This window comes from Gallinula chloropus, assembly GCF_964237585.1.
Source record: "Gallinula chloropus genome assembly, chromosome: 17".
In the NCBI taxonomy this organism is placed as follows: domain Eukaryota; kingdom Metazoa; phylum Chordata; class Aves; order Gruiformes; family Rallidae; genus Gallinula; species Gallinula chloropus.
This window is the reverse complement of record NC_140102.1, coordinates 6811262-6834595: the sequence shown is the minus strand read 5'-3', so window position 1 is coordinate 6834595 and position 23334 is coordinate 6811262. Positions and strand designations below refer to the sequence as shown.

Below are 23334 nucleotides of genomic sequence, written 5' to 3'. Positions count from 1 at the left end.
ACCTTTTGCAGCCTCTGGTATTTCAGGGGTTGCTTATCTTCCTTAGATGCTCTTCTCCTTCAGCCTTTCTGCTGACTAGTGTTGTTAGCAGCTTCTTAGAGATCAAGTTGAGATGGCTTGCAATCTGCATGTGATTAAATATGAATAATCCTTTCCCTGTTCAGCAGAGTAAGCGCTGCTGTGAATCCCACCGAGGCTGATGAGAATTAAGCATGTGGTGTGTTTGCAGGACAGGATGAGGCTGTGCACAAGGCCCTGCTGACTGATCTGGGAATTCGAAAGAACCCATGTTAGTTGTGAAGCTGATCGTGGCCTCACAGCAGTGGATACACATGTCTACAAGCATATGTGAATGTCATGCTCATTTGATGGAAAGGCAGCAAGGAGTTGCAGAGATTAATAATAAATTCAATCACATTCCAATTTGCTTGCCATCTTTGGAAGGGTTTATCTTATTTTTGCCATTCCAGTGCTGCTAACCAGAGCACCGAGTGGCTGCTCTGCATCTAGGCTGTGAATGGTCTCGTTTCTTTTGTGTATCCTTCATGTGTTATTTTTTTCCCCCTTATTTCCCACTGCTGGAGGTGGGTGGCCTTAGATTTGACAGAGAACCACCTCAAAGGTGCAGTGACTATCTTAACTCTGTTCTGAAAGCTGGAATTCTTCTGGAGTCACCCAGGGATGTGTTCTGCAATGCAAGTACATCCTCATTTGCTTTAAACCCTGGCAAAGTAAAGGTGCTTCGGTTTCCCAGATGGTCTTTCTGCAGCCTGTTTAGCTGCACAGCCACGGCTGTATCAGTGTGCTGTAGCTGCAGCGTTTGCTTCTCACTGCTGAGTCTTGTCAAGCAAAAAATCATGTCATGAAGCCCACAGAAAGCAAGTCTTGACAGGAGCGTGCTCTGTGCGTGGCCAGGGCAGATCTCTTACACAAAATGTTCCCTCTCTGGAACAGGGTGGCTGCCCCAGCTGTCAGGCAGCACACAGCACTGGAGTCCAGCTCCAGCATTCCCTGCTTTCTGCAAAATCCTGGATGGAAAAGAAGATGCTGTTGGTTCCCTCCCCGGCACTGCTATAAACACAGCTTTCAGACACGAAGGGCACTCTTCCTATGGCTGCAGTTAAAAGCAAAACCAAGCAGTGGTGCAATTGGCACAGCCTAGAGGCAATAGATATTAAATCCCCCCCTAAACGTTATCTGAAAGAAGCCCGAAGTGTCTGTGCGCTCACAGGCAGGGTTTTGAGAATGTTTTGGTCCTAATGGGAAGAGAAATGTTTGGCGTTCACGTGGGATTCCTGCCCTGTCCCCACTGACCTGAACAAACGATTCAAGCAAAGGTCATGAAAGGCGCAAAACCCACCCCTTTAAAGTGCACTCGCACCAGCAAAGGACAAATCTACCTTTGTCCACGAGCAGCGAGCATACTGGTGTGCGACTCTTACCGAGGGTGCTTCTTAGAGCTAGTCCTGGCCGAAGCGTGCCTGGGGCCCTGCTGCCCAGCGCACTGGGTGCTTGCTGGGGAGGAGAGGGGAAAACAGTGTCGGCCAAGCCCTGTGCCCCACGCCTGTGCCTCGCAGGGCTGACACCTCTTCGCTGCACCCACACGGAGTGCCTTTTCCATAGATTTCTGGGAGCTGGGCAAGAAATCACTGTGTTCAGAGTAGCGAAGCCCAAGCCGGGCACAAGCAGAGCCACGCTGCCCGGCAGCTGCCTCCCTTCCCCTCCCTGCTCCCTTCACCCGCCTTGTCCCCTGGCCCCCCCTCTCTTCCCTCCCCCCGCCCCGCAGCAGGCCGTGCTCCGCAGGCCCACCCGCGGGATGCTCGCCCCGCCCCACGGCGTGAGGATGTGACGCCGGCCGGGGCCGCCCCTCCGCGGGCGCGGCCCTGAAATACGGCCCGGGCCGCCGCCGCCGGGCAGCGCAGGAGCCGCGGCGCAGCGCGGCCATGCCCGCCCCCGCCGCGCCCCGCAGCCTGGCCGCCGCCGCCCCCGCCGGCAAGGCCAAGCTCACCCACCCCGGCAAGGCCATCCTGGCAGGTAGGCGCTCCCCCTCCTTCCCGGAGGTGCCACCCTTCCTCCCCCCGCTGGGGTCTCCCGGCCGCCGCTGCCAGCGTGGGCATCCGTGTTGGGCGGAGGCTACCGTGACCCGCCCCGGGTGCTGGGGGGCGGGGGGGGCAGCGCGCTGCTCGTTAATGCTCCATCCCCGCCGTTCCGTTGCTGCCCCCCGGCCCGCTGCCCATCCCGAATGGGGTGCCCCCGCCGCGCAAGCCCCCAGCCCGTACGACGCCCCTCTCCCCCTGCAGCCCGGCAGCCCCAGGGCGGCGGCCCGCGGCGAACTGGGGGTTTCCCTTCGGCAGCAGCCGCGAAAGGCTCCAGCCGGCGCGGCCCGAGCTCGGGCGGCAGCTCCCCGAGCTCCGGGGTCTCGGCGTGGCTGCGCGGCCGGTCTGCAACCTGTGGACCTGCCGGGCAGGCGGCGGGGTCCTTACGCAGCAGCGGGGCTCGTGGTAGTCGCGTTGTTCCACCTTAGCAGGAGGGAGCTGAAGGGATGGAAGAGGCAGGAGCAGGGGCTGTCCTTGCGCACCCCCTGAGGATATTCAGGGAGAAAGCCCAAGCTCAGGTCCTTGCTGCTCCAGCCGGATCTTGTGCGCTGCTTTGATACAGCTTCTCTTACGGTGTCTTGGTCCCTCCTTTGTGTCTCAGCATCAGCCCCTGTGGCTCAGGGCATGGTTTCCCAGCCAGTTCTGACCGTTTGCATGGGATTGAAACAGGCTCCAAGCGCAGCAGTAACTGCAGAGTTAATGTGCTTTCTCCTGATTGTGGCTGGTTTGAGCTGAATGGAGTCCAAGACAGTTGCAGGCTTGTTAAATTCCTTTGTAGCCGTTCATTAGCTCCCTGGTTCCTCCTGCCACTTGCAGGGTAATTCTCAGAGTGGAGATCAGCGTCTTCCCCTTGAAATGAGCCACTACTGCCTTGACATGTTCAGAGCTTTTGTGTTTTCCAGCCAATTCCTCCTCCTACGATTGTGCGATTGTGCTTTGTTCGTCCGTCCAACTCTCTGTGCTCCGAGGGCAGAGCTCCAGCCTCCTGTAGCAGGGACCTGGGAAGAGCCAAGGGTCTGGCTGGATGTGGGGACGGAGCCCTTGCCCTGCCAGCTCTGCCTGCTGGTGCTGAGCCCTGCCTCAGTGGTCAGTCTCCCATCACAGAGCTCCAGAGAGCTGTCTGAGGCGCCAGTGCTGCGGGAAATGGATGCGAGCGCTGGAGCGTGCAAAGGGTGATGAGGCCTCCCAGAGTCTGGAGGGGTCTGAGCTGTCACCTGGGCTGCCCAGGCAAAGGGCAGGGGTGTTAGGAGGGGTTGCTATGGTTAAATGAGAGGGTGCTGTCTCATTCAATTGAGAACTTTGGCCAGGCTGAGCTCCTCCAGAGCTCCGTGCCCCCTCAAAGCGGGCTGGTATTTCAGGCCTCTTCGTATCCCCTTTTATTTAGAGGACTTATAAATGGGATTTAATCCAAGCTTAGGAGGGCAAAGACAGGTAGTTTGCTCCCCATCCAGCCTTCCTGGTCTTTCCCAACTCTCTGTCCTCACACAGTGCATCAGGCTGTCAGAGCCTGGGCGGCTGTACCAGGAGACATTCACAGCTCTTGCGTAGGTCCGTAATCGGGGATCATCAGCTGTAGAGGGCTTATCAACATGCTCTGAAAGAGGCTGCCTCGGACTTGCCCTGCTCTCCCCTGCCATGAAAGGTGCCGTGGGCGTGCCTGGAAGCTGTTCTGGCATAAGGTGCTTGTGGTCTCTGCCAGGTGTCAGGTTGGGCAACACAGCACAAAGCTGCACACGCCCCTGCTCAGAGGAGCCCTTCTGGGTCCACATGAGGCTGCAGAGATGGAAGAAGGACCCTATTGAGATGCTGGTCTTCTCCTCACATGCAGCAAATCAGAGTAATTGGTTAATGGGCAGAAGTCCAGCCAAGGCTCTGTGGCATCTAATTGTATTAGAGAACCACAGAGATGAGAGAAGGCTGCTGTTAACTCCCTGTGTCCTGGTCAGCACAGCCGAAAGCTCAGCCTTCTGGAGAGCTGGAGATGTTCAAGACAGATCACTCCTACTGTGCTGTGCTTCATCTGCCCTGTACTGGTGGAGTTAAATAAGCAGCCGTCATCCTGCCCTGGGTGCGTATCTGTTCCCAGACCTGTGGGGAACTGAGATCCTCTGCCAGGGAGGAACAGCTCCCTCGCGCTGCCCAGGCCCGGGCAGGCTGGGGCCAGCTCTTCTGATGAGATGCAAGTGAAGCTCTGGCTGCCAAGAGCTCTTCTCCTTCAGTTGTCACACCAGACAAATGCAAAGTTAAAAATTAATTTGCTAATGGGCTCTCGTTTGTCCATGCAGTAGTTGTGTGCCAGGGCAGCGCTTCACCTTGCTGTGAGCACACCGGCTGTGCCGGTGCTGTGTCCCAGTGTGGCCTGAGCACATGAAGGCAGCTTGGTCATTCTGGACAAATGGGTGGGTGTCACAGCCAGGACTTGGTCTTGGGGGTGCTGCATACAGAGCTGAGTGGTATGGGTCCCTGCCACAGTTTGACCCTGACACCCCTTTTGCATGGGGAAGAGCCCCACCCTCCTTCCAAGGCTCTGGACTGATGGTACGAAGTTAGTTTGGGGGGTGTGGGACTGGGTCAGGAGTGACGTGGCTCTAGGACGATAAGGTTGGGCATCATAGGGGTTAAATGTAGTTAAAAGATTGGTAAACACACAGGCTTTATGCTGAAACGGATATTATTCATGTCTTTCTAACTCATCAGCTGGCTCAGTTACCTGTTGTAAAGCTGGTGTAATTTTCATGTGAACTCATGAAACAGGTTTGAGGGCCAGCTCGTGTCTCTTCTGCTGGGCAGCAGCCTGTCAGCAGGCAGAGCCGGGACTCCAGCCACAGCTCCAGCCTCCCTACAGGCAGCTTTCAGTTTCTGTGCCGTGGTTTCCAAACAAACCCTTTGCCCACTTGCGCTCCCGTCCCTCCTGCTGCCTTCTGCAGGGCTGGGTGCTGCCAGGGCTCCCAGGGCTGGGCTGCGGTGAGCAAGCGGGGAGCTCAGAATACAGACAGCAAGTGGTGAGACAGGAGACTGGCACTGGAGCACCCCTGTGTTGCCCCAGAGCGGTCCTTGCTGGGTTTTCAGGCTGTTTGCTCAGCCTGAGACAGCCTGTGGTAGACTATTTAAAGCCTGGTGCAAACGGCCCTTGCCATTTTGTGGGCAAACCCCCACGCTCCTGTCCTCCTGAGAACTTTGCTGCTGGTTAGCAGCAGCCTTTTGACGAGAGGCTTTGCCTGCTCTGCCCAGAGTTAAGTACAGCCTTACTCTGTTTTTAGCCACCTTTGAAGCCCGGGGTCTGTTCCCTCCCACAGAGAAGCTCTCAGCTGTTGTGCTCTTTGCATGGTACCACCCAGGGCTTGGTGCACAGGTGCTGTGCTTGCCCACACCTAATCCTGCCTGGTCAGGGAGGCAGGATGCCTGGATGCTGTCCTACATGGTGTTTGATTTGGGAAGAGCTCACGATGGTCATGGCTGCTGCTCTGGTGTTTGCTACAAACACAGAGTACCGCTGGGAAGTAGCGGTGATGTGCAGTGAGGTCCCAGGAGGAGGTTTGGCAGGAGGGAAGGAGCGGGACTCTGCAGGGTAGGGCACAAAGCACGCGTTGAGCAGCGAGCTCTGGATCCCAAGAGGAACAAAGCAGTAATTAGAGCTTCGGTTTCCTCTTCTCTGTTAATCTCTTGGTCTGACCTTTCTCAGGAAGTGCTGTACCTGCAGAGCGGAGGGGTCGGGGACTCGCTCTGAACCCTGCGGCTGGCTCCTCGCAGAGTCCAGCTCCCTCCCCTAAGCCCACCCGTGTGGCTGTGTCCCTCCTGCAAGGGAGTGGCCATGGGCCAGCACCCCAGGAGTGGGGGATGTTCCCTTCTTGATGCTGAGCTGGGGGAGCTGGGCGGTGGACTGGACACGGCCACAGGGGAAGACGGGTGAGCGGGAAGGGAAGCAGCGTTGCTGCGTCTGTGGGGCCGTTGGTGCGTCACGCCTGGCTGTGGTTTCTCTGGGGTTACCTCTTCTGGCTGTTATCTCTTTGGGGAGTGGGGCAAAAGGAGCAACCAAATGCAGCCCTGAGGCTTCTGCTGGGAGGATGCTGTCAGTCCCAGGCCTGGGAAACACATCAAGGTGCCCAGCTTCCTCAGTCTGAATGAATTCGGGGTGAGCTGGAGTTGACCCTGGGCTTTGAAAGGTGGGTTGGAGATGTGCACATGCCTGATGCTTGACATTCTGCAGGCAACCATTTTCTTTGGGTTGACGTAAGCGATCGGAAGGAGCCATCCGTCTTCCCAACGGCGATGAGCACCGTGAGCTGACAGCTCAGGGATTTTTTCAGTGTCTCTCTTCTCTGAGGGCCTTGTGTGGTGCATGCCAATGCAGCTTCCCTGCTCCTGCCTGGTGACCCTGTGCTGGTGCCCGGAGCCCTCGGGTCACCCCCTGACAGCAGGGACTGATTTCATACGGCCTCTTCTCTCTCCTGTGCTTGGTACAGCAGTCATTCCCCAGTGCTGCTGGCCGGGGACCAGAGCCTGTCCCCGGGGAACCCTCGGTCCCGCCAGCAGCTCCTTCATCCAGCTGCAGGGCTGGGGGAAGCATCCAGCAGCCCTGGGCTCCGATATTGGCTCCCTGCTGCCTGCCTTTAGTATAATTTTTGGACACTTGAGCAGTCTGTGGGGTGAGGGGCTGGCTGGGAGCCAGGGCTTTGGGGTGCAAGGGCAGGAGGAGGAGGTGAGCTGAGCTGCGACAGGGGAGTGACAGTCCCCAAAGGTGAATCCAGCACTGAAGGCAGGTGATGTGGTGACTGCAAGCAAAGGGAAACGGCTTTTGCCATCGTACTTACAGCCAAGAAGTTCAAAATATAATAATGATTTATTGCAATATTGGCTCATTGAAATGTAAGTGCAAAGAGGAGATGAATGAAGGGGTTGTGAAAGGACACAGCTTGTTGAAACAGGACAGTTCCAGTAAGATTAGGGACAAATTACTCCATCCCATCCCCGGCATTATCTGCAGCGCTGTTTGCACGGAGCTGTTTACCCACCCGCCAGCATGGGGTACAGAGGGGTGTGTTTCGTGTTTGTCATTCTGTGTATCCCTGCTGGGGGATCAGCCTGTAGCACGCTCCTGTGATGGAAATGGCCACGTGTGTGTTTACCAATGGACACACTGAACCCCCATGTCCCCGTCCCCCCCCAGACTTGCCCCAATCAGATAGGAGACCTTCCAGGGCCACTGGCCCCAGTGCAGGGCACAGATGCTGTTGGAGAAGGGCTGACGTGTCGCAGGTCATGATTTGTCCCTTCTAACCAAAACTCAGGTCATCTCTGGTACTGTGGGCTGGGGAAGCAGCCCTCTCCATCCTAGTAAGACCCTTCCCCACAGAGCTGCCCCTGTAGTATTGCCCAAGGATGGGCAGAGAAGGGCAGCGCATGGCAGGAGGGAGGTGGCCAGGCGAGGACTGCGGTGCCAGCTCTGCTGAAAGCGCCTCTCCTGCCTGCTCCCCAGCCAGGCCCCGCTCCCGGTCTGTTTCACAAGATGGCCTGTGGTGGGATGGTGTGGGCAGGGAGGATCCCGCTCAACCCGTTTCACCGCCGCCGGCAGGGCTGGATTTCTGGGCGCTGGGTTAGTTAATGGCCTGGCTCAGGGTGGGTGGCTGCCAAGAGAGGAGATCCCTCAGCACAGGGAGCTGGCGGCAGGGAGCCCTGCGCTGCAGAGAGCTGGGACGAGCGGGAGGTGGGTGTTTCTGTCCCCCGGTTCGTGGCACCGTGCTTGTCTTTGGGGTTTTATTCTATTTCCCCACCTCTGAAGGATGTCTTGGCTAACGAGGAGAGGGTCTGGGTCCCCTTGTGAGGGTTGAGCTGTGACCCAGCGTACAGGACACAGGCAGGGCTGCCAGCTGTGCCGTCAGTGGATGCTCCGTGTGTCCAGCCCATGTGTCCAACCCATGTCTCCGGTCTCATCTCACTCATACATCCACACCTTCTGCACGTGGCCGGGTGCCCTCCAAATGGGGGGAACACAGAGGTCAGCTTTCACTGGTGCTCTGGAAGGAGCTGGAGCCTGTTTGTGTCTTCCCAGTGCCCTGAACCCTGCAGTGGGAGAGCCACACTTCAGGTGGGGGGTCCTGTGAGAGCTTTGCTTCCAGGCCCTTAGGAATAATTTCCTCTGGCCTGGTTAGGATGCTGCAAAATCTCAAGTTAAAAGGAGCTTTTTGTATGGAAATCAGGTGCTTGTGGATCAGCATGTAAAATTGCCCTTAGTTTGGAGAGGCTGAAATTGCTCTCAGGGTGCCTCCTTCTCATCAGAGCTGCACAGAGACCTGCTGCCTCGTCTGCAGAGCTTTTGCAGGCGCTTGCAGGAGCAATGGAGGGCTGGTGCCTCCTCCTGCAGCTCCTGAACAGGGCAGTGGGTGCTGGCTGGGACACTTGCCTCAGGGGGTGGCAGTGCCAGCTGCAGCAGACCTGCATGGCCTCGGTGTATTTGGGTCCCCAGGGCTCTGCACATCTCTGCCCTTGGCACCCACCCTGTCCTGGGCACCAGAGCTGATGTCTGCAGGACACGCTTGTCAGGGAGTGGCTGGTGGTGTCCCCAAAAGCTGCTTGGTGGGGTTTGAGGTCATTAGCTGGCCCTGCATGTGCCCGTGCCGTCATGTGCTGTGCAAGAGTCACAGGAGCAACACCCTGCCGCAGTCCCCAAAACCCCACCTTCCTTCTGGCCAGCTCTCCCTGCCATGTCCAAGGGCTGCAGCTGTGTCCTCAAGTAACGCTGCTGGCCCCACCACAAAGGCGAGAGGAACTTTTTCTGGGAAAACATGCCAAGAGGCTGACAAGCAGGTACTTTTCCCTTCTCTCCCTGCCCCGCTGGGCCAGGATTGCTGGCAGCCAGGACACTTGCAGGCTCGCTGTGGGCAGGGAACAATTCTCAGCACCAGGAGCGGGATCTCCCCCACACCGCGCCCCTGTTGCCAGCACCTTCTCTGGGGCTGGACAGAGTGACCTTCTCTGAAGGACATCCTCTCTCCTCTGGCTCCACGGCATCCAGCTAATAGCTGAGAGCCTTGGCTTGGTGTCCGGGCTGCCCCACTTGCTCTTTCACCTCCTGAGCGTACGCTGCCGGCTGTTCCTGCTGACGCCGCGGTGTTGCAAGAGCTGAAGCTGCCGGTTAAAGTCCGGGTAAACAGGTTGCAAAGCCCTCTGCAGCCCTGGCAAGAGAAGAGGGGTTGGAAGTGCTGCTGCTCGTGGGCAATGGGGCGATTTATTTGCATAGAATAAGGCTGCAGCTGGAACAAGATGGTGTGGGGAGGGCACATTCGACAGCAGAGCAGGTCCTCTGATAGGTCTTGCTTCCAGGGAGGGAAGGGCCTTCGGGCAGGCAGTTGGTACCAACCTGTCTGTCTGCAAGCAGAAGGAAACAGGAAAACATTGCCCTGGGTCATGGAGTGCACCTGGGTGCCCCTTCCCGTGGGATTTGGGGCCAGAGCAACACAGGGAGCATTAGAGGTGACCTGGCAGGGCAGGCAGCACCCTGAGCAGGGTGCGGGGGCAGATCCTCTGGGTGCATTTCCCAGAGCAGACATGATCCCCTGCCCCAAGTTATGTGTGTGCGGCTGCTGAGGAGCGTGGGAGCTGTGCAGTAGCAGGCTCAGCTTCCCTCATCTGTCCCCAGCGAGCAGTGACAGGTGATCCGGGTGCCTTTGTCTAGAGGTGTCCCTTGCCACAACAGGGACGATGACCGTGCTGCATTGTGCCCGGGCAGCGGCTGTTCTTATGGTGGCTCTGGCATGGGGACACCTCACATACCCAGCTCCCAGTGTGGCTGCTATGGGCACCTCTGGATGGGTGTTTGTCCTGCCTGTGTTTCCCTGCTGTCTGGTTCCCAGAGGTGCTGATGCAGCAGCTGGTGCTGGGGAACCAAGAGAGAACAAACATTTACAGCCCACAATTGTGCAGTGGTGTAGGAGGGAGGGCCATGGCCTCAGCAGCACCAGGGCCATTTGTGTGGCCATGGTGGCCGCAAGGCTGGAGACTCAGTGATATGGCAGTGTGGAGAGGTGTCAACCAGCGCCTGTGTTGCAGCCAGCTGGAGGATGCTGCTTCTCACCAGGCTGCTCACTGGGGACCTGCCAGCTGCTTCCATGGGAGCCATTTGGCTTTGCTGGAGAAAATGCAGTGCTTGGCAAGCCCTGTGCCATGGGGCTGGCAATGTCTGTCCTCTCTGACAGACGTGCCAGGGACAGGAAAGGGTTGAGGGGGAAGCAGGAGAGCTCTGGGGAATTATAGAATCTTAGGGGTTGGAAGGGACCTTGAGAGATCATTGGGACCCTGAGGATGGTGGTTGTTCTCCCATGGTGCCCTGTGGGAGAGCTGGCAGCAGTTGTCATGAGCTGGCCGCAGTGGCATGAGCCAGCCCTGCTGTGACTGCCATGGTCCCACGCTGCTGAAGCACAGGGTGCTGTGGAGGCGTAAAGGCTGGCAGCAGTCACCCACTGCCGCCTCCCAGGACGTGCCTGCCTGGCCTGGGCTAGTCAGGGCCGAGCAGCTCCAACCCCTCCTGGGGACACAATGGGAAACAAGGGGCCTTTGTCTGTGGCTGCCAAGCTGGGCTGGCCCCACGCCCCATCCCCAGAGCCCCATGGGGCCAGGATGCTGCCAGGCTGGGCTGGGGGTCCTGCCCTTGGGATGGGCCCTGGCACTGGGCGTTGCAGTGTCCCTGTCGCTGTCGTGCCTGCAGCAGGAGAGGCGATGCTCAGGGAGCATGGGGCTGGGCTTTCCCATGGTCCCTGTCTGTGCTGAGTGCTGGCACGGCTTCTTGGCCGCCTTGGGGAGGACGAGCACAGTCTGCTGCTGCTTGTGTCTGGGGAAACAGAGCGGGAGGTGCCTGTTCTAAAGTGGGTGCTGCCCAGCTGCAGGAGGGAGTGCAGACAGGCTTCTTTCCCTTCCCTCCAGGAGGATGTGGCTGAGAGAAGGCGGCAGTGCCCTGGGGAGCGCCAGCCTGCCTGCCAGGACCGCTCTGCACTGGGCAAGTGGCTTTGCTGGTGGCACTGCCAGAGAGATTAAGGGTCTTTTGTAAATTTGGAGGCCATAAGAATGTGTAAGGCTATGTGAGAAACCCCCCAAGTCCAAGGAGCTGGGGCTGCTCATGGCTGTCATGGGAAGCAGCCGTCCTGCGGGCCCTGGTGTCCCCTATCAGCGTCCCCTTGCAGGGGACTTTGAAGCGTGCTGATAAGCCAGGCTGTGCTCCGCCACGCAGTGCCGGGGCTGCACGCTGCCATAGAGCAGGATAACCTGCTGCCTCATTTTGCCTTGCAGTGGTGGCATGTCCTGCCCTTGGGGACACCAGCGTGTCCCCTGGGCTGTGGCAGGGCCGTGCGGCTGAGCCTGCATGTCAGGGGTCTCCGCTGAGTCACACAGACAACAGAGCTGGGCTGGTGGAGATGAGAAGGGAGACATGTCCCCAGCCAGGAGCTGACAGCCCTGCAAGGCCTGGGGCAGCCTGGCTTGGCCCCGAGCTGCACTGACCCTGTGCTTCCTTCTTGGATTGGCACAAAGAGCTCCTGCTGCACTTTGATGTGAGACCCGAGCTGTGCAGCTGCTAGCCAGCTGGCCAGGCTGAGCCCAGGGACCACTTTGCTCCAGGGGTCTGCTCTGCTGCCCGGAGGCAGAGGCAGGTTGTGCAGGGACCAGCATCAGGCACTTGAAGTGTGCTGAGAGGAGCTAAAGCACGGAGAGCTGGCATTGCTCGCTGCCGGGGTGCCGGCACGTCCAGGCTTCAGCCAGCCGGTGTAATCAGCGCGCAGCAGCTGCCACAGCGAGATCCTGGGGGGCCAGACAGGCTTGATTGTAATTACACTTCTGCAGTGGCATGGCCACGTCTGCAGATGGGCTCCCGGCAGTGCTGGGGAAGGATGCTGGGCCTCATGCAGCACTCTTGGGCTCTGTCGGGGTATAAATCCTTGTGTTGGGCGCTCACCCGCAGGGTGCAGGGCTCTGGAGTGGGGCAGAGGTGCCTTTGAAGGAGAAACAATGCTGAATCAGTGGCTGTGGTGCAGCGTTTTGCCTGGCTTTGCCACCCTTTGCACTGATGCTGTTGCCAGCTCTTGCCACGGCCAGTGGTGATGGAAGTGCAGGGTGTGGGTTGACATGGGGCCCTGCTGATGTGTAAAGTCCCAGGGGTTTGGTGAGGACTGGGACACCATGTCCCAGCCCTGACCTGGCTGCCAGAGGTCTTGGGCTCAGCTCTCATAGCACTGGCAGCAGCCAGGTAGTGCTGGATGGGCACGGTGCTGGATGGGTACAGTGCTGCTCCCGGCCCCAGCACCCCCTCCTCTCCTGCCCAGGTGGCCTGGCCGGAGGGATCGAGATCTGCATCACATTCCCCACCGAGTATGTGAAGACACAGCTGCAGCTGGACGAGAAGGCAAACCCTCCACGCTACAAGGGCATCGGTGAGCACGGCCCACACCCTGCCCCAAGTTGCCGGCTGGATTCAGAGGCTCCCCAGCTGGAGCTAGGGAAGGGAGTGGGGTTTGGGGGGGTGTGGGGCTGGTGGTGGCTGTCCCTGTGGTGGGTGATAGCGGTGCCGCTGCTGTGCTCTGCCACAGGGGACTGTGTGAAGCAGACCGTCCGTGACCATGGCATCCGGGGGCTGTATCGGGGGCTCAGCTCGCTGGTGTATGGCTCCATCCCCAAGGCCGCCGTCAGGTAGGTGTCCCCCTGTGCATGGGGTGAGCAGGGGTGGCCCCGGGTGGCAGCAAACAGGGGGGTGGTTTTGGCCCTGATGTCCCCAGCAGCGCTTTGCCAAAGCCGGGTCTTTTCCTGGACCGGGAGGGTCCTCTCACATGGAGGGGCATGGCTGCTGCTAGGGCCAGACCCGGAGCAGGGGTGTGCAGCCCCCTGGCCAGGTGCCCAGGGGTTGGCACGGCGGCTCCTCCGCAGGTTCGGGATGTTCGAGTTCCTCAGCAACCAGATGAGAGACGAGCAGGGCCGGTTGGACAGCACGCGGGGCCTCATCTGCGGGCTGGGCGCCGGCGTGGCCGAGGCGGTGGTGGTGGTCTGCCCCATGGAGACCGTAAAGGTGGGAGGCAGCTGCCAGTGTCCCTCTGCCCTGGCACCACTCCCCGGGCCAGGTCTGGAGGGCTGGGAGCCAGGGATTCCCAGCTTTTGGGGACCTGAGGGCTGTGTGGGTTTGCATGGGCTGGTTTGGTAGGGGAGGTGATAATGCCGGAAAGTCCTGTGGAGACATCAGGCCTGGTGACTGTGGCTCCTTCCCTGCTCTAGGGAGGAGTCTCCCTGCCTGGGAGCCATCCTGTCACCTGTTTCAGTACTGTAAAATCTGTGCAGTTGCTTGTAGAGGCAGTTTCTCAGGTTTTCCTCTGCTAAATGCACAGCTGGCGGTGGGTGCAGGCTTCCCTCGTGGTCTCACTTGGTGTTGCCTGGCCACGTGGGTTGGTTCTGGTCTTGGGACTGTTCCCAGAGCAAGGTGGGAGGTGTCTGGCAGCCCTTTGGGGCTTGTTGCATCCCCCCCTTGCCTCAGCTGGGACGAGCACATCCCCTTTCCTGCAGGTGAAGTTTATCCATGACCAGTGCTCCCCCAAGCCCAAATACCGCGGCTTCTTCCATGGTGTCCGGGAGATCGTTCGGGAACAAGGTGAGATCTGGGGAACCTGTGGCTTGTTGTACCCCTGTGCTGCAGGGACTGGGTGGTGGGTGGGGGACGGGAGACAGGCACGGGCTGGGACCAGCAGCATGGGGGGGATTTTCTTTGCCTGGGTGAGGCTTGTGCTCCCCTCCAACACCCTCTCTTGCCACAGGACTGAAGGGGACCTACCAGGGCTTAACCGCGACAGTCCTCAAGCAGGGATCGAACCAGGCCATCCGCTTCTTCGTCATGACCTCCCTCAAGAACTGGTACAAAGGTACAGTGCCCCTGTCTCCCCAGGCTGCCCTGGCTGTACTGCTGGTTCCCCCAGCCCATCCCTTGGTGCTGGGCTTGGGCTTTCCATCAGCACACCTTCCACTTCTCGTGGCTCTGCCTCTCCTGATGGATCAATATCAAAGCCAGGGCAGGGAGTCCCCACCTTGTGGGGCTGTGAAGGGTCCTGGTGCTGGACCATCACCTTCACCCCGCCTCTGAGCCCCTGTGTGCTGTGTGAGCTCTGCGGGTCTGGTGCTGCTGGATGCTTCCCTCTGAATGCCCCAGCCCCCAGTCCAGCACAGCTCAAGCCCTGCCCATGGGCAGCCAGACCTGGGACCTTCCTTGCAGGCTCCCTCAGGGATGGTATGCTTCATCTCCTCACCACCACTCTGCCCTCAACCTCTCCTCCTCCTCCTCAGGGGATGATCCCAACAAGGTCATCAACCCCTTCGTCACGGGGGTGTTTGGAGCCCTTGCTGGAGCTGCGAGCGTCTTTGGCAACACCCCCTTGGATGTGGTGAAGACCAGGATGCAGGTACAGCATTGGGGTGCAGTATGGGACCACTCTGCCTGCAGGGGCTGGGGACACCCGCTGTTGGAGAGTCATCTTGTGCAGCCCCTGGGGTGGGTGCCCGATGCCAGCGAGGGGAGGGAAATGCCTGGGGACGCTGCCCCCTCCCAGCAGGTGCTTATCTGCACCCCCATACAAACACCCCTCTGGGGGTCCTGAGAGGTGTTCACACGGAGGTGGGAACATCCCTGCTGGGTTCAGTGGCCCACAGTGGTTAAGAGGAATCAGATCCTCCCGGTGCACTCTCAGCTCTCCCTCTCACCCCGAAACCCCTGGACACACCCCTGGCTCTGGGCTCTGACTCTGCTTTTCGTGTCCCACAGGGGCTGGAAGCGCACAAGTACAAGAGCACCTGGGACTGTGCCTACCAGATCATGAAACACGAAGGGCCCCTGGCGTAAGCTGTGCGGCGGCGCGGACATGGGGGGGTGGGGGAGGCATGGGAACATCTGGCAGTGGGGGGAGGATGGACAGGGAAGGACCTGCAAGGACACCCAGCCCCACAGACCCCCTTTGTCCCTGGCAGGTTTTACAAGGGCACGGTCCCTCGCCTAGGCCGTGTGTGCCTCGACGTGGCCATCGTCTTCGTCATCTACGATGAGGTGGTCAAGTTCCTCAACAAGGTGTGGAAAACGGACTGAGGGGGCCGGGCTGGGCAGCCCCTGCCTCCCTCACCCCGCAGGGCTGCAGCTGGAGAGCCGTGACCAAGCCTGCAGCAGGTCCCAGTGCTGCCCAGGGCCAAGTCTGCCCCACTTCCTTCCCCTCACCCCCCAAACCCGACCACCTTTATGTTTAGGAACAGGCTCTGGAGCAGGTTAGATTATCAGTTGTGTGCTGAAAGGAGCAGGGAGGGAGCAGCATCCCTGCAGCACCCCCAGCATCCCGGTTATGCCCACCCTGGTGACACTTCCCCCTGGTCCTGCATCACATGCAAGGTTATCCCGGGTGAGGTGTCGCCCAGCACAGTGGCCCTGCACCCCCAGGGCTTCTGGCAGCCAGGAGCTGTGAGCTGCTCATACTTTTTGGGGGATGCTGAGAGCCCACCAGAGCCATGTGGGTGCGATGGCCAAGCTTTGCACCAGGCATCACAGCTGGCAGAGGCTCTTGGGGCTGACGCCAGTGGCTGGGGATGATGTCCTGGCTCTCAGCTGTTCCAGGGGACCCACCAGCCCTGCAGTCCCCACAGCTGGAGGCCAGTGACCTGCAGGCGCAGCACCAGACTCCCTCCTTCCTCCTCCCTGCCAGCACCAAGACCACCCCCCCACTGGGATTCAGCATCCTGGGTCCCGCTCAGCCCCGGGCTGCTGAGCAGGCGCTGCCCACAGTTGCACACACAGCCAGGCCTTTAGTTCTCCTTGCCGTGGGGCCAGGATCGGGGCAGGCTGGGTGTCCCCATCACTTGCCGTTTACAGTCGAGATGCGTGCGCAAGCTGGGGCGGGGAGGTGCAGCCCTGCGCCGCAGACTTGGCCCCTCGGCTGGGGTGCAAACCCCTTCTGCCACATTCCCCCCATCTGCCCTTACCTCGCCGTGGCCCCATAGGTAATCCTGTAGCTTTTGGAGCTTTGTGCTGACCCACTAACAGCCGTGGCCGTGGGGCCTGAGCACTGGCCTGCGCCAGGCTTGGTCCCACCAGATTTGTGCCAAACTTCCCACGAAGGAGCTGGGGGGTTGCGGGAGCTGGGGCTCACCCCGTCCCTCTCCCTCCTGTCACCAGTGACAAAAGCAGCCTTAACACTGGAGGGCAAAGGAGGAGGAAAGCCTGGGGGTGGTTTACCTGCGGCTTTCTGCTCTGAAGCCAGTGAGGGTTGGGTTGGTTCGTTGTTTTTTTTATTATTATTCTGTTTTACATTCGCAATTTGAATAAAATCAGTCTGGCTTTAGCGACTGTGTTGGCATCTGGACAGTGCTGAGCGGGTGGCTCGTGACTCCTGTGGCACGGGAGGGGATTGGGAATGGGGATCTGCCATCACACCCCAGTCCTGCTGCCCTCTGAGCCCAAGCCAGCAGACCCAGGGAGTACGGGTTCAAACCCGGCAGTTGCCCCGGCTGCTTCACAGCAGCTCTGGGGATGCGTTGATCCATGCACAGCGTTTCGTTGACCATCCCAGGTAACGGTATTAACTCCTCACCCCAGCTGTGGAATGACGAGCCGGCACAGCGAGGGTCGGTGGAGCAGAAGGGAATGGGCTCTGTCCCCACCCCGCCCAGCCCAGGGGCGGTGCAGCCAGGGTGCCAGCCCGCTGCTCACAGCGTTGCTGCTGCTGGGGGGAAGCTGTTGCTGGGTGGTTTGTGGGGACCCAGCACCATGTGGGGCCTGCTGCTCTGGGGGGGCTGGCTGCTGGCCACTGGCTACCTGGTAGGTGCCATGGGTGGCTGCTGGCACCAGTGCTGCCCGGGCAGGAACAATGCCTGCTGGGCCCCGGGCACCCGCCGGGCGCGCTGCTACTGTGACTCGTACTGCGAGAGGACGGGCGACTGCTGCGAGGACTACCACGCCGTGTGCCGCCGCGCCGGTGAGCCTTGGGATGCGATGGGATGGGATGGAGCTGGGTGGTCCCTGTGCCAGTGGGGAGCCCCCAGGCTGGGGACGCCAGCCTGCTGCTTTTGGTGGCAGGCGTTTGCTGTTAGTCACGGGAGCTGCCTGAGGATGCCGCCCCACACCAGCTGGATTTGGAGCAGCATCCCCATGTTCTGCTTCTCTTCATGCTGAACATCTGGCTGCTCCCGAGGCAGTGAAAAGGGGTTTGGGGTGGGGATGCATTGAGGCCATGGCTCTGGGAGGGTGCATAGGGGTGTGCAGAGAGGCCCTGGCTTTGGGGGGGGGGGGGGGGGGGAGGGGGTTGCGCGCAAAGGGGCCATGGCTCTCAGATGAGGTATAGAGGGGCCATTGCTTTGTATGGGGGTCGAGACAGTCCCACAGGGACAGCTGCAGGTCTGCAGCTGAGGTTAGCAGGATGATGGCAGCACTGCTGATCAAGCCTCAGAGCCCTCAGTGCTCTGGGATCTGGGTGGGATGAGCCCCGGCAACGCCCTTGCCACTGCGGTGGGCAGTGCCTTGCACAGGGACACGGGAACTAGGGGTGATAAACAGGGACTGTGGGTGTGGGGGTGGTGAGCATCCCACCCTGTGCACCCAAACCCCAGGCAGGTGCTGGCTGCAGAGCCCAGTACAATTGCAGCAGTCAGCCCTCCCTAATCTCGGGGGAGATTAGCAGAGTCCCAGCTCAGCGTGCTGCAGAGCCACGGCAGCAGCAGGGGGATAAAGGTCTGCGGAAGCCGTGCACAATGTGGCCACACCAGTGGCTGGTGGGAAGCCTCTGCCTGGGGGTCAGAGGATAGAGGGGTGGCTGTGTTCCTCCTGCCCCTTCTGTCTCTCCTCTCCCCCTCCCCTGTGCTGGGTCCCCCCTGCTCTCCTCCTTCCATCTTGCATGCCACTGAAGCTCTTTTCCTTCTGTCCCGCCTGCTCCCCGGCTCGCTGGCAGCAGTGGGCTGCGCTGTGGGGCCCTGGGGGCCGTGGAGTGGGTGCAGCTCCTCCTGTGGCGTCGGGAGCAAGGCCCGCAGTCGCCAGGTCACTGTCCCACCCCGGCACGGAGGGGAGCCCTGTCCCGACCTCAAGCAGCGTCGCGGCTGCATGGGGGAGCACCCGACCTGCGGGACAGCCAAAGGTAACGAGGGTCCCGTGGGGATGCCCGCCCCCCTCATACGTGACTGTCCCTGGGTGCTGCTGTCCCCACTGCCTACCCCGGGGCATCTTTAACCATCCGCCCGTGTCCCCCGGCTGCTCTTCTGCCAGAGGTGGCCAAGATACTACCTGACTCCTTCAGCCGGGACTCCAGGGATCCCTGGCGAAGCGCTGGGCTGCTGCTGTCGGAGGAGCCACCCGGGTAGGTGTGGGGCTGGGGACCCTCTCCACCCCCATACAAAGCAATGGCCCCTCTGTATCCCATCTGAGAGCCATGGCCCCTTTGCACGCACTCCCCCAAAGCCAGGGCCTCTCTGCACACCCCTCTGCACCCTCCCAGAGCCATGGCCTCAATGCACCCCCACTCCAAACCCCTTTGCACCCTCCCATGGCCATTACTCTTCTCCCCCAGCCATGGCCCCTTGGTCCTTCCCCAGAGCCACAGATCCTTTGCACCCCCCTACAAAACTGTGGCCCCTTTGCACCCTGCAGGGCTAGTACCCTTTTCCCACCCCCACAAAACCATGGCCCCTTTGCACCCCCATACAAAGCCATTGCCCTTTTTCACCCCCTCTTAGCACTCTACCCCCTCAGAGCCGTTACCATTCTCACCCACCCAACCACAGCCCCTTCACACCCCACATCCTATGAGAAACCCAACAACCTCTGCCCCACCCTCCAACTACCATTTCCCCCCCCCCTTTCTCCACCCTATTTTTCCCCCTCCCCAGCTCCCCCCTCCCCAGCTACTGCGGCTATTTCCGCCTGACGCAGGTCGGGCCCCCGTGCCGTGGGCAGGCCTGGAGCCGCCAGCTGCACCGGGACAAGCGGGTGTGCGTCGAGTGCCGGGGGGATGCATCCCATCGCCGTCCCCATTGCACCGGACACGGGTTGCAAGGAGCCAGGTAGGTGGCAATTTACAGGGGGAGGGGGATGTCCCTTCAGAGGCGTGATGAGTCCTTAGGACGTGTTGCATCTCCGAAGGGACGTCCTCCCCAATGGAAGAGCATCTCTCCGTGTCCCTAAGGCATCTTCATTTTATATTCCTAATTAGATTTATCTATAAAATTCATTTTGTATAATAATGTGCCACAACATTCATGGGGAGGGTCATGAGGCACCGAGCAGGCTGCCCAGGGATGTGGTGGAGTCGCCATCCCTGGAGGGGTTTAGAAGATGTATAGACATGGTGCTTCGGGACAGGGCTTAGTGGTGGGGTGGGCAGTGCTGTGTTAATGGCTCAAAGATCTTTAAAGGGTTTTTTCCCCCAACTTGAATGATTTTCTGATTCTGTAAGTTAACATCATAATATGCCATAATATGGCAAGACAAATCAAGGACATACATGTCCTATAAATCAATTCTATATGGTATAAAAATAAATATATTTAATAGAACGTTTCATTTGGAAGGGGCCTGCAATAGTCCAAGTGCCAATATATGTTATTAAATATATTCTTTTTAAAAAATATTATATATATATTTTAATTTTATCGAATTACTCTCAGCTCTCACCAGATTTCCCTTCCAGGACATTCTGGGTGGCTGCCTCTGTGGCGGGGTGCCAGGGCTCATGGGTGCAGGAGGGGCTGCAGGAGGGTTGTGTCTGCTCCCCTCCAGCTCTCATCTTCGTGTAGCATCCTGCGTGGAAGGTGAGCCGAGCCCTCCCCACCCCTGCTCCACGCTGGGAGGGGGAATCAAATAAAAACGTGTTGCAGTTTTTAATTGCACCCTTCTTCAGGCTCGGTGTTCGCCCTTGATGCTGGCTCCCCATGGTTTTGGTGTGGTTTAATGCAGCAGGAGCTAAGGCAACCCCATGGGTATTTGCTCACACCCCCTCCACCCCCACCCCCCACCCCTCCCGCCGCCCCTGGGCTGGGGGAGAGAACTGGGAGGGGAAAAAATTAGGTAAAACTCAGGGGCTGAGATGAAAGTAGTTAAAGACAGTTTAATAGGTAAAGCAAAAGCTGTGTGTGCAGGCAAAGCAAGACCAGGAATTCCCCTCTGCCCCCTCCCATGGCAGGCAGGGGTTCAGCCATCCCCAGACCAGGAAAGCCCCAGCACTTGGGGAGACAATTGCCATCATCCCAACATTCCCCCCCCCTTCCCTCCTCTTCCCCCCACTGTATATGCTGAGTATGATGCCATATGGTATGGAATGGGGTCATTCCAGCTGACGTTGGGGTCAGCTGTCCCGGCTGTGTCCCCTCCAGCTCCTCATATGCCCCCAGCCACTTCACTGGTGGGGTGAAGAGCAGCAAAGCCCCAGCCCAGCTGCAGTGAAACATTGAGCAAGCCACGAAGGGCAGCTCAGCCACGTGCTGGGGTTTGCAGAGAGAAATTAAACACAGGCCCCCAAAGTCTGCGTCTGGGAGATGATGTCAGTGGGTACTTGGATCCAGCGGTGGGCTTGGCAGCCCCCACTGGAGGGAGCAGGGCTGGGTTGGGCTGCACTGGTGCCAGTCCCCACTCCTCACCTGGTGTGACGTGACCTCACTGGTGGGGTCCCCAGTGCAGCCCTGGGCAGTGGTACCTGTAGCTGAGACACTGTGCCAGTGGCCTCAGTGCCTGCCTGCACACCCAAAACAGCCCCTGGGTGACTTCACACCTCCCTCCCACCAGGCACAGCCCCAGGTGTCTGTCCCACAGATGTGACCTTTATTCAGACACGGCTGCCCGCAGCGACAGCGGTGCCTGACCCCACGGCTGAGATGCCATTAAACATCCCCAGGGACAGGGAGTGAAGGCGCTGGGTGGCAGGGGAGGGCAGCACCCATGCAAATCCCCACCTCAGTGGGATGAGGCTCCTGTGGCAGCACGACCTGCTGTGCCAGGGCTGGCCAAGGGTGTGCAGTCAGGCAGCCCAGTGCTGGGAAAGGAGGTGGGAAGGAGAGGGCAGCCCATGGCACTGCTTCCCAGCCTCATCCCACAGGACCTGAGCTGCCAGTGGGTAGGCAGTGCCCACCCTGGGGTGAGCGGAATGTCCCTGTCCCCACAGTGGGTACCATGGCCATAGGCAGCCCCAGTGCCTGCAGAGGACCATCACGTGCCCAGCTCCTTGCGGAGTTTGATGATTTCCAGGAGGAGCTTCTCCTTCTCCAGCAGGATCTTCTCCTTCTGCAGCAGCAGGGTCTCCTTCTGCAGCTCCAGGGTCTCCTTCTGCAGCTCCAGGATCTCTGTCTGCAGCTGGCTCTGCTTCTCCCACCAGTCCCTGGCCATACCGACACAGCCTCGTAGGCCAGGCTGGCATCCCTCCAGTGCTGATGGGTTGCCTGAGCAGAGCAAAGAAACCCATTAGAGCAGGAGTGGGAATGCAGAGCTGCAGGGAACCATCTGCTCCCGACCTTTTTCTCCCACCAACACCCCTACCATTGCTGCACTGCCCTCCCGGTTGCTTCCCACACATAGCTGGGCTGCCAGGACAGGGACGGGTCAGTGATGCTGAGCACAGATTCCAGTCCCCACCAGCCTCCTGAACCCTGCAGGACTTGCCTTTCCCCCTGAGCCACTTCCACATGCTGTAGCAGCCAGCAGGAGCTGGGCAGGGTATGGCTGCCCCAGCGCCAGAGCTGAGGCTGGCAAGGAGAGTGAGCAGGCTTCTCTCTCAGAAACACAGGGGGGTTTGGGCAGCTTGTGCTGCAAAAGAGGAGCCACTGCCCAGGGAGGGCTGCTGCAGCTCTGCAACCTGCCTGGCTTGGGGATGGGGCTGGAAGCCACAGCAAGGGTCTAACACAGCAGGTGTTAGGAAGGACAGAGTTTGGCAGCAACGCAGGCACCTCACCATTGTCCTCCGGGGCTGGGGTGCCAGGGCTGCCCATCTCCCTGCTCTGCATTGCTGGGCTCGCTGGTGCGCTGAAGAACGGCCAGGCCAGTGCTGGGCTTGGTGGGGACTTGATGCGGAAGGGTGGGGGGTGCTCAGAGGAGCCAGCTGGCAGCACTGGGGTTATCCCTGCTGCACCTGGGCCCTGCAACGAGGCAGGGTGGGGAGCCGCTGCCTGGAGCACCTCTGCTGTGGGTGGGCGTGGGACCGAGGGGGCTGTGCTGGGTGTCTGCAGCCTCCTTTCCATGCTGTCCTGGGATCCTGCTAGGAGCAAGCTCTCCTTGGAGCTGGGGTCCCTGATGGCTGTCCTGAGGATGCTCTCCAGTATGGGGCCAGGGGCCGGTGGGATCCCTGTGGGGCAAAGCAGCCCACGTCCTGGCGCAGTAGCATCGCTCTGGCCATGCAGCAGCAAGTCCGGGGTGTCCTTCAGCACCCTGGGGAGGGCGGGAGTGCCGCTGGCTGCTCTGGCTCTGAAGGCTGAGGTTGGGAGCAGCGTGTGCGGCAGCCCCGGGCCAGGCTTGTTGAAGAGGGCGAAGATGCCCTGGAAGAGCCTCTCCTGGGGCCGCTGGCGGAGCAGCGGGTGCTTCTCCACAGCCACCTCCCTGCGGGCGCTGATGACCATGTTTTCCCACTTCTTGCGGATCTCCTCGGGCGTGCGCTGGACCAGGGGGCTGAGGGAGTTGACGGCAGCCGCAATCTCCTCCCAGGCGCGCTGCCGGGCCAACGTGTTCTTGTACCGGCCGCTCTTGGGGATCAGGATGTCCTTGCGGAGGCTGAACTCCTCCAGGATGAGGAATTTCTCCTCCTCGGAGAACTTGATGCGCTTCGGCTTGGCCGTGTCCATGCTGCGCTGCGCTGCGGCGGGTGAGGATGAGGAGGGATCAGGGCGCGCTCATGCCCAGCACCGCTCTGTCCCCTCGCTGGGGCTCGGGTTGCTGATGCTGGTGCGTTCCCCACCCCCGGCTCTGCCCGGGCGCCCGGCGGGATCCCGCCCTGCCGCCGGTCCCGGTGCCGGGCGGATGGCCGCGGGAAGCGGATGTGGCCGCATCCTGTTCCGCGCCGGGGCGGGGCCGGTACCGGGGCGGGGCGGGGGTGGCCCGACCCGGCGGCTTCGGGGCTGGAGCCGAGGAGCGGAGGAGGGACGGGACGTCCCGTCCCTGCTCCGCTCCAGCCCCGGAGCCGGGCGGGCGCAGCCGTCAGGCGCTGCCGCTTGGGGTAGGGGTGGGAGGGGGTTCGGGCTGGCTGCTGCCGCAGGGTTGGGTTGCTGGGTTTGGGCTCTG

General features: G+C 60.2%; 3 protein-coding genes across 3 annotated transcripts; 2 read left to right on the top strand and 1 right to left on the bottom strand.

Moving 5' to 3' along the window:
• The first annotated feature begins 1930 nt into the window (after positions 1-1930).
• Positions 1931-16432, top strand: SLC25A1 (solute carrier family 25 member 1). Its single transcript, XM_084271902.1, has 9 exons — positions 1931-2034; positions 12404-12511; positions 12668-12767; positions 13002-13140; positions 13629-13713; positions 13877-13981; positions 14400-14515; positions 14875-14948; positions 15078-16432. Exons 1-9 carry the CDS (start codon positions 1944-1946, stop codon positions 15190-15192), a joined length of 933 nt encoding a protein of 310 aa, XP_084128028.1. The 5' UTR covers positions 1931-1943; the 3' UTR covers positions 15193-16432.
• A 425-nt stretch (positions 16433-16857) lies between these two features.
• On the top strand, positions 16858-19969 carry LOC311198103 (somatomedin-B and thrombospondin type-1 domain-containing protein-like; the record flags this gene model as incomplete). The annotated part of the gene is made up of 5 exons (XM_084271992.1): positions 16858-17065; positions 18035-18217; positions 18346-18436; positions 18966-19139; positions 19766-19969. 5 exons carry the CDS (start codon positions 16858-16860, stop codon positions 19869-19871), a joined length of 762 nt encoding a protein of 253 aa, XP_084128118.1. The 3' UTR covers positions 19872-19969.
• Positions 19970-20356: 387 nt separating this feature from the next.
• Positions 20357-22898, bottom strand: LOC311198155 (uncharacterized protein; the record flags this gene model as incomplete). Its single annotated transcript, XM_084272054.1, has 2 exons — positions 20357-21506; positions 22016-22898. The coding sequence occupies 2 exons, from the start codon at positions 22896-22898 to the stop codon at positions 21277-21279; spliced, it is 1113 nt and encodes a 370-aa protein (XP_084128180.1). The 3' UTR covers positions 20357-21276.
• Positions 22899-23334: the final 436 nt, after the last annotated feature.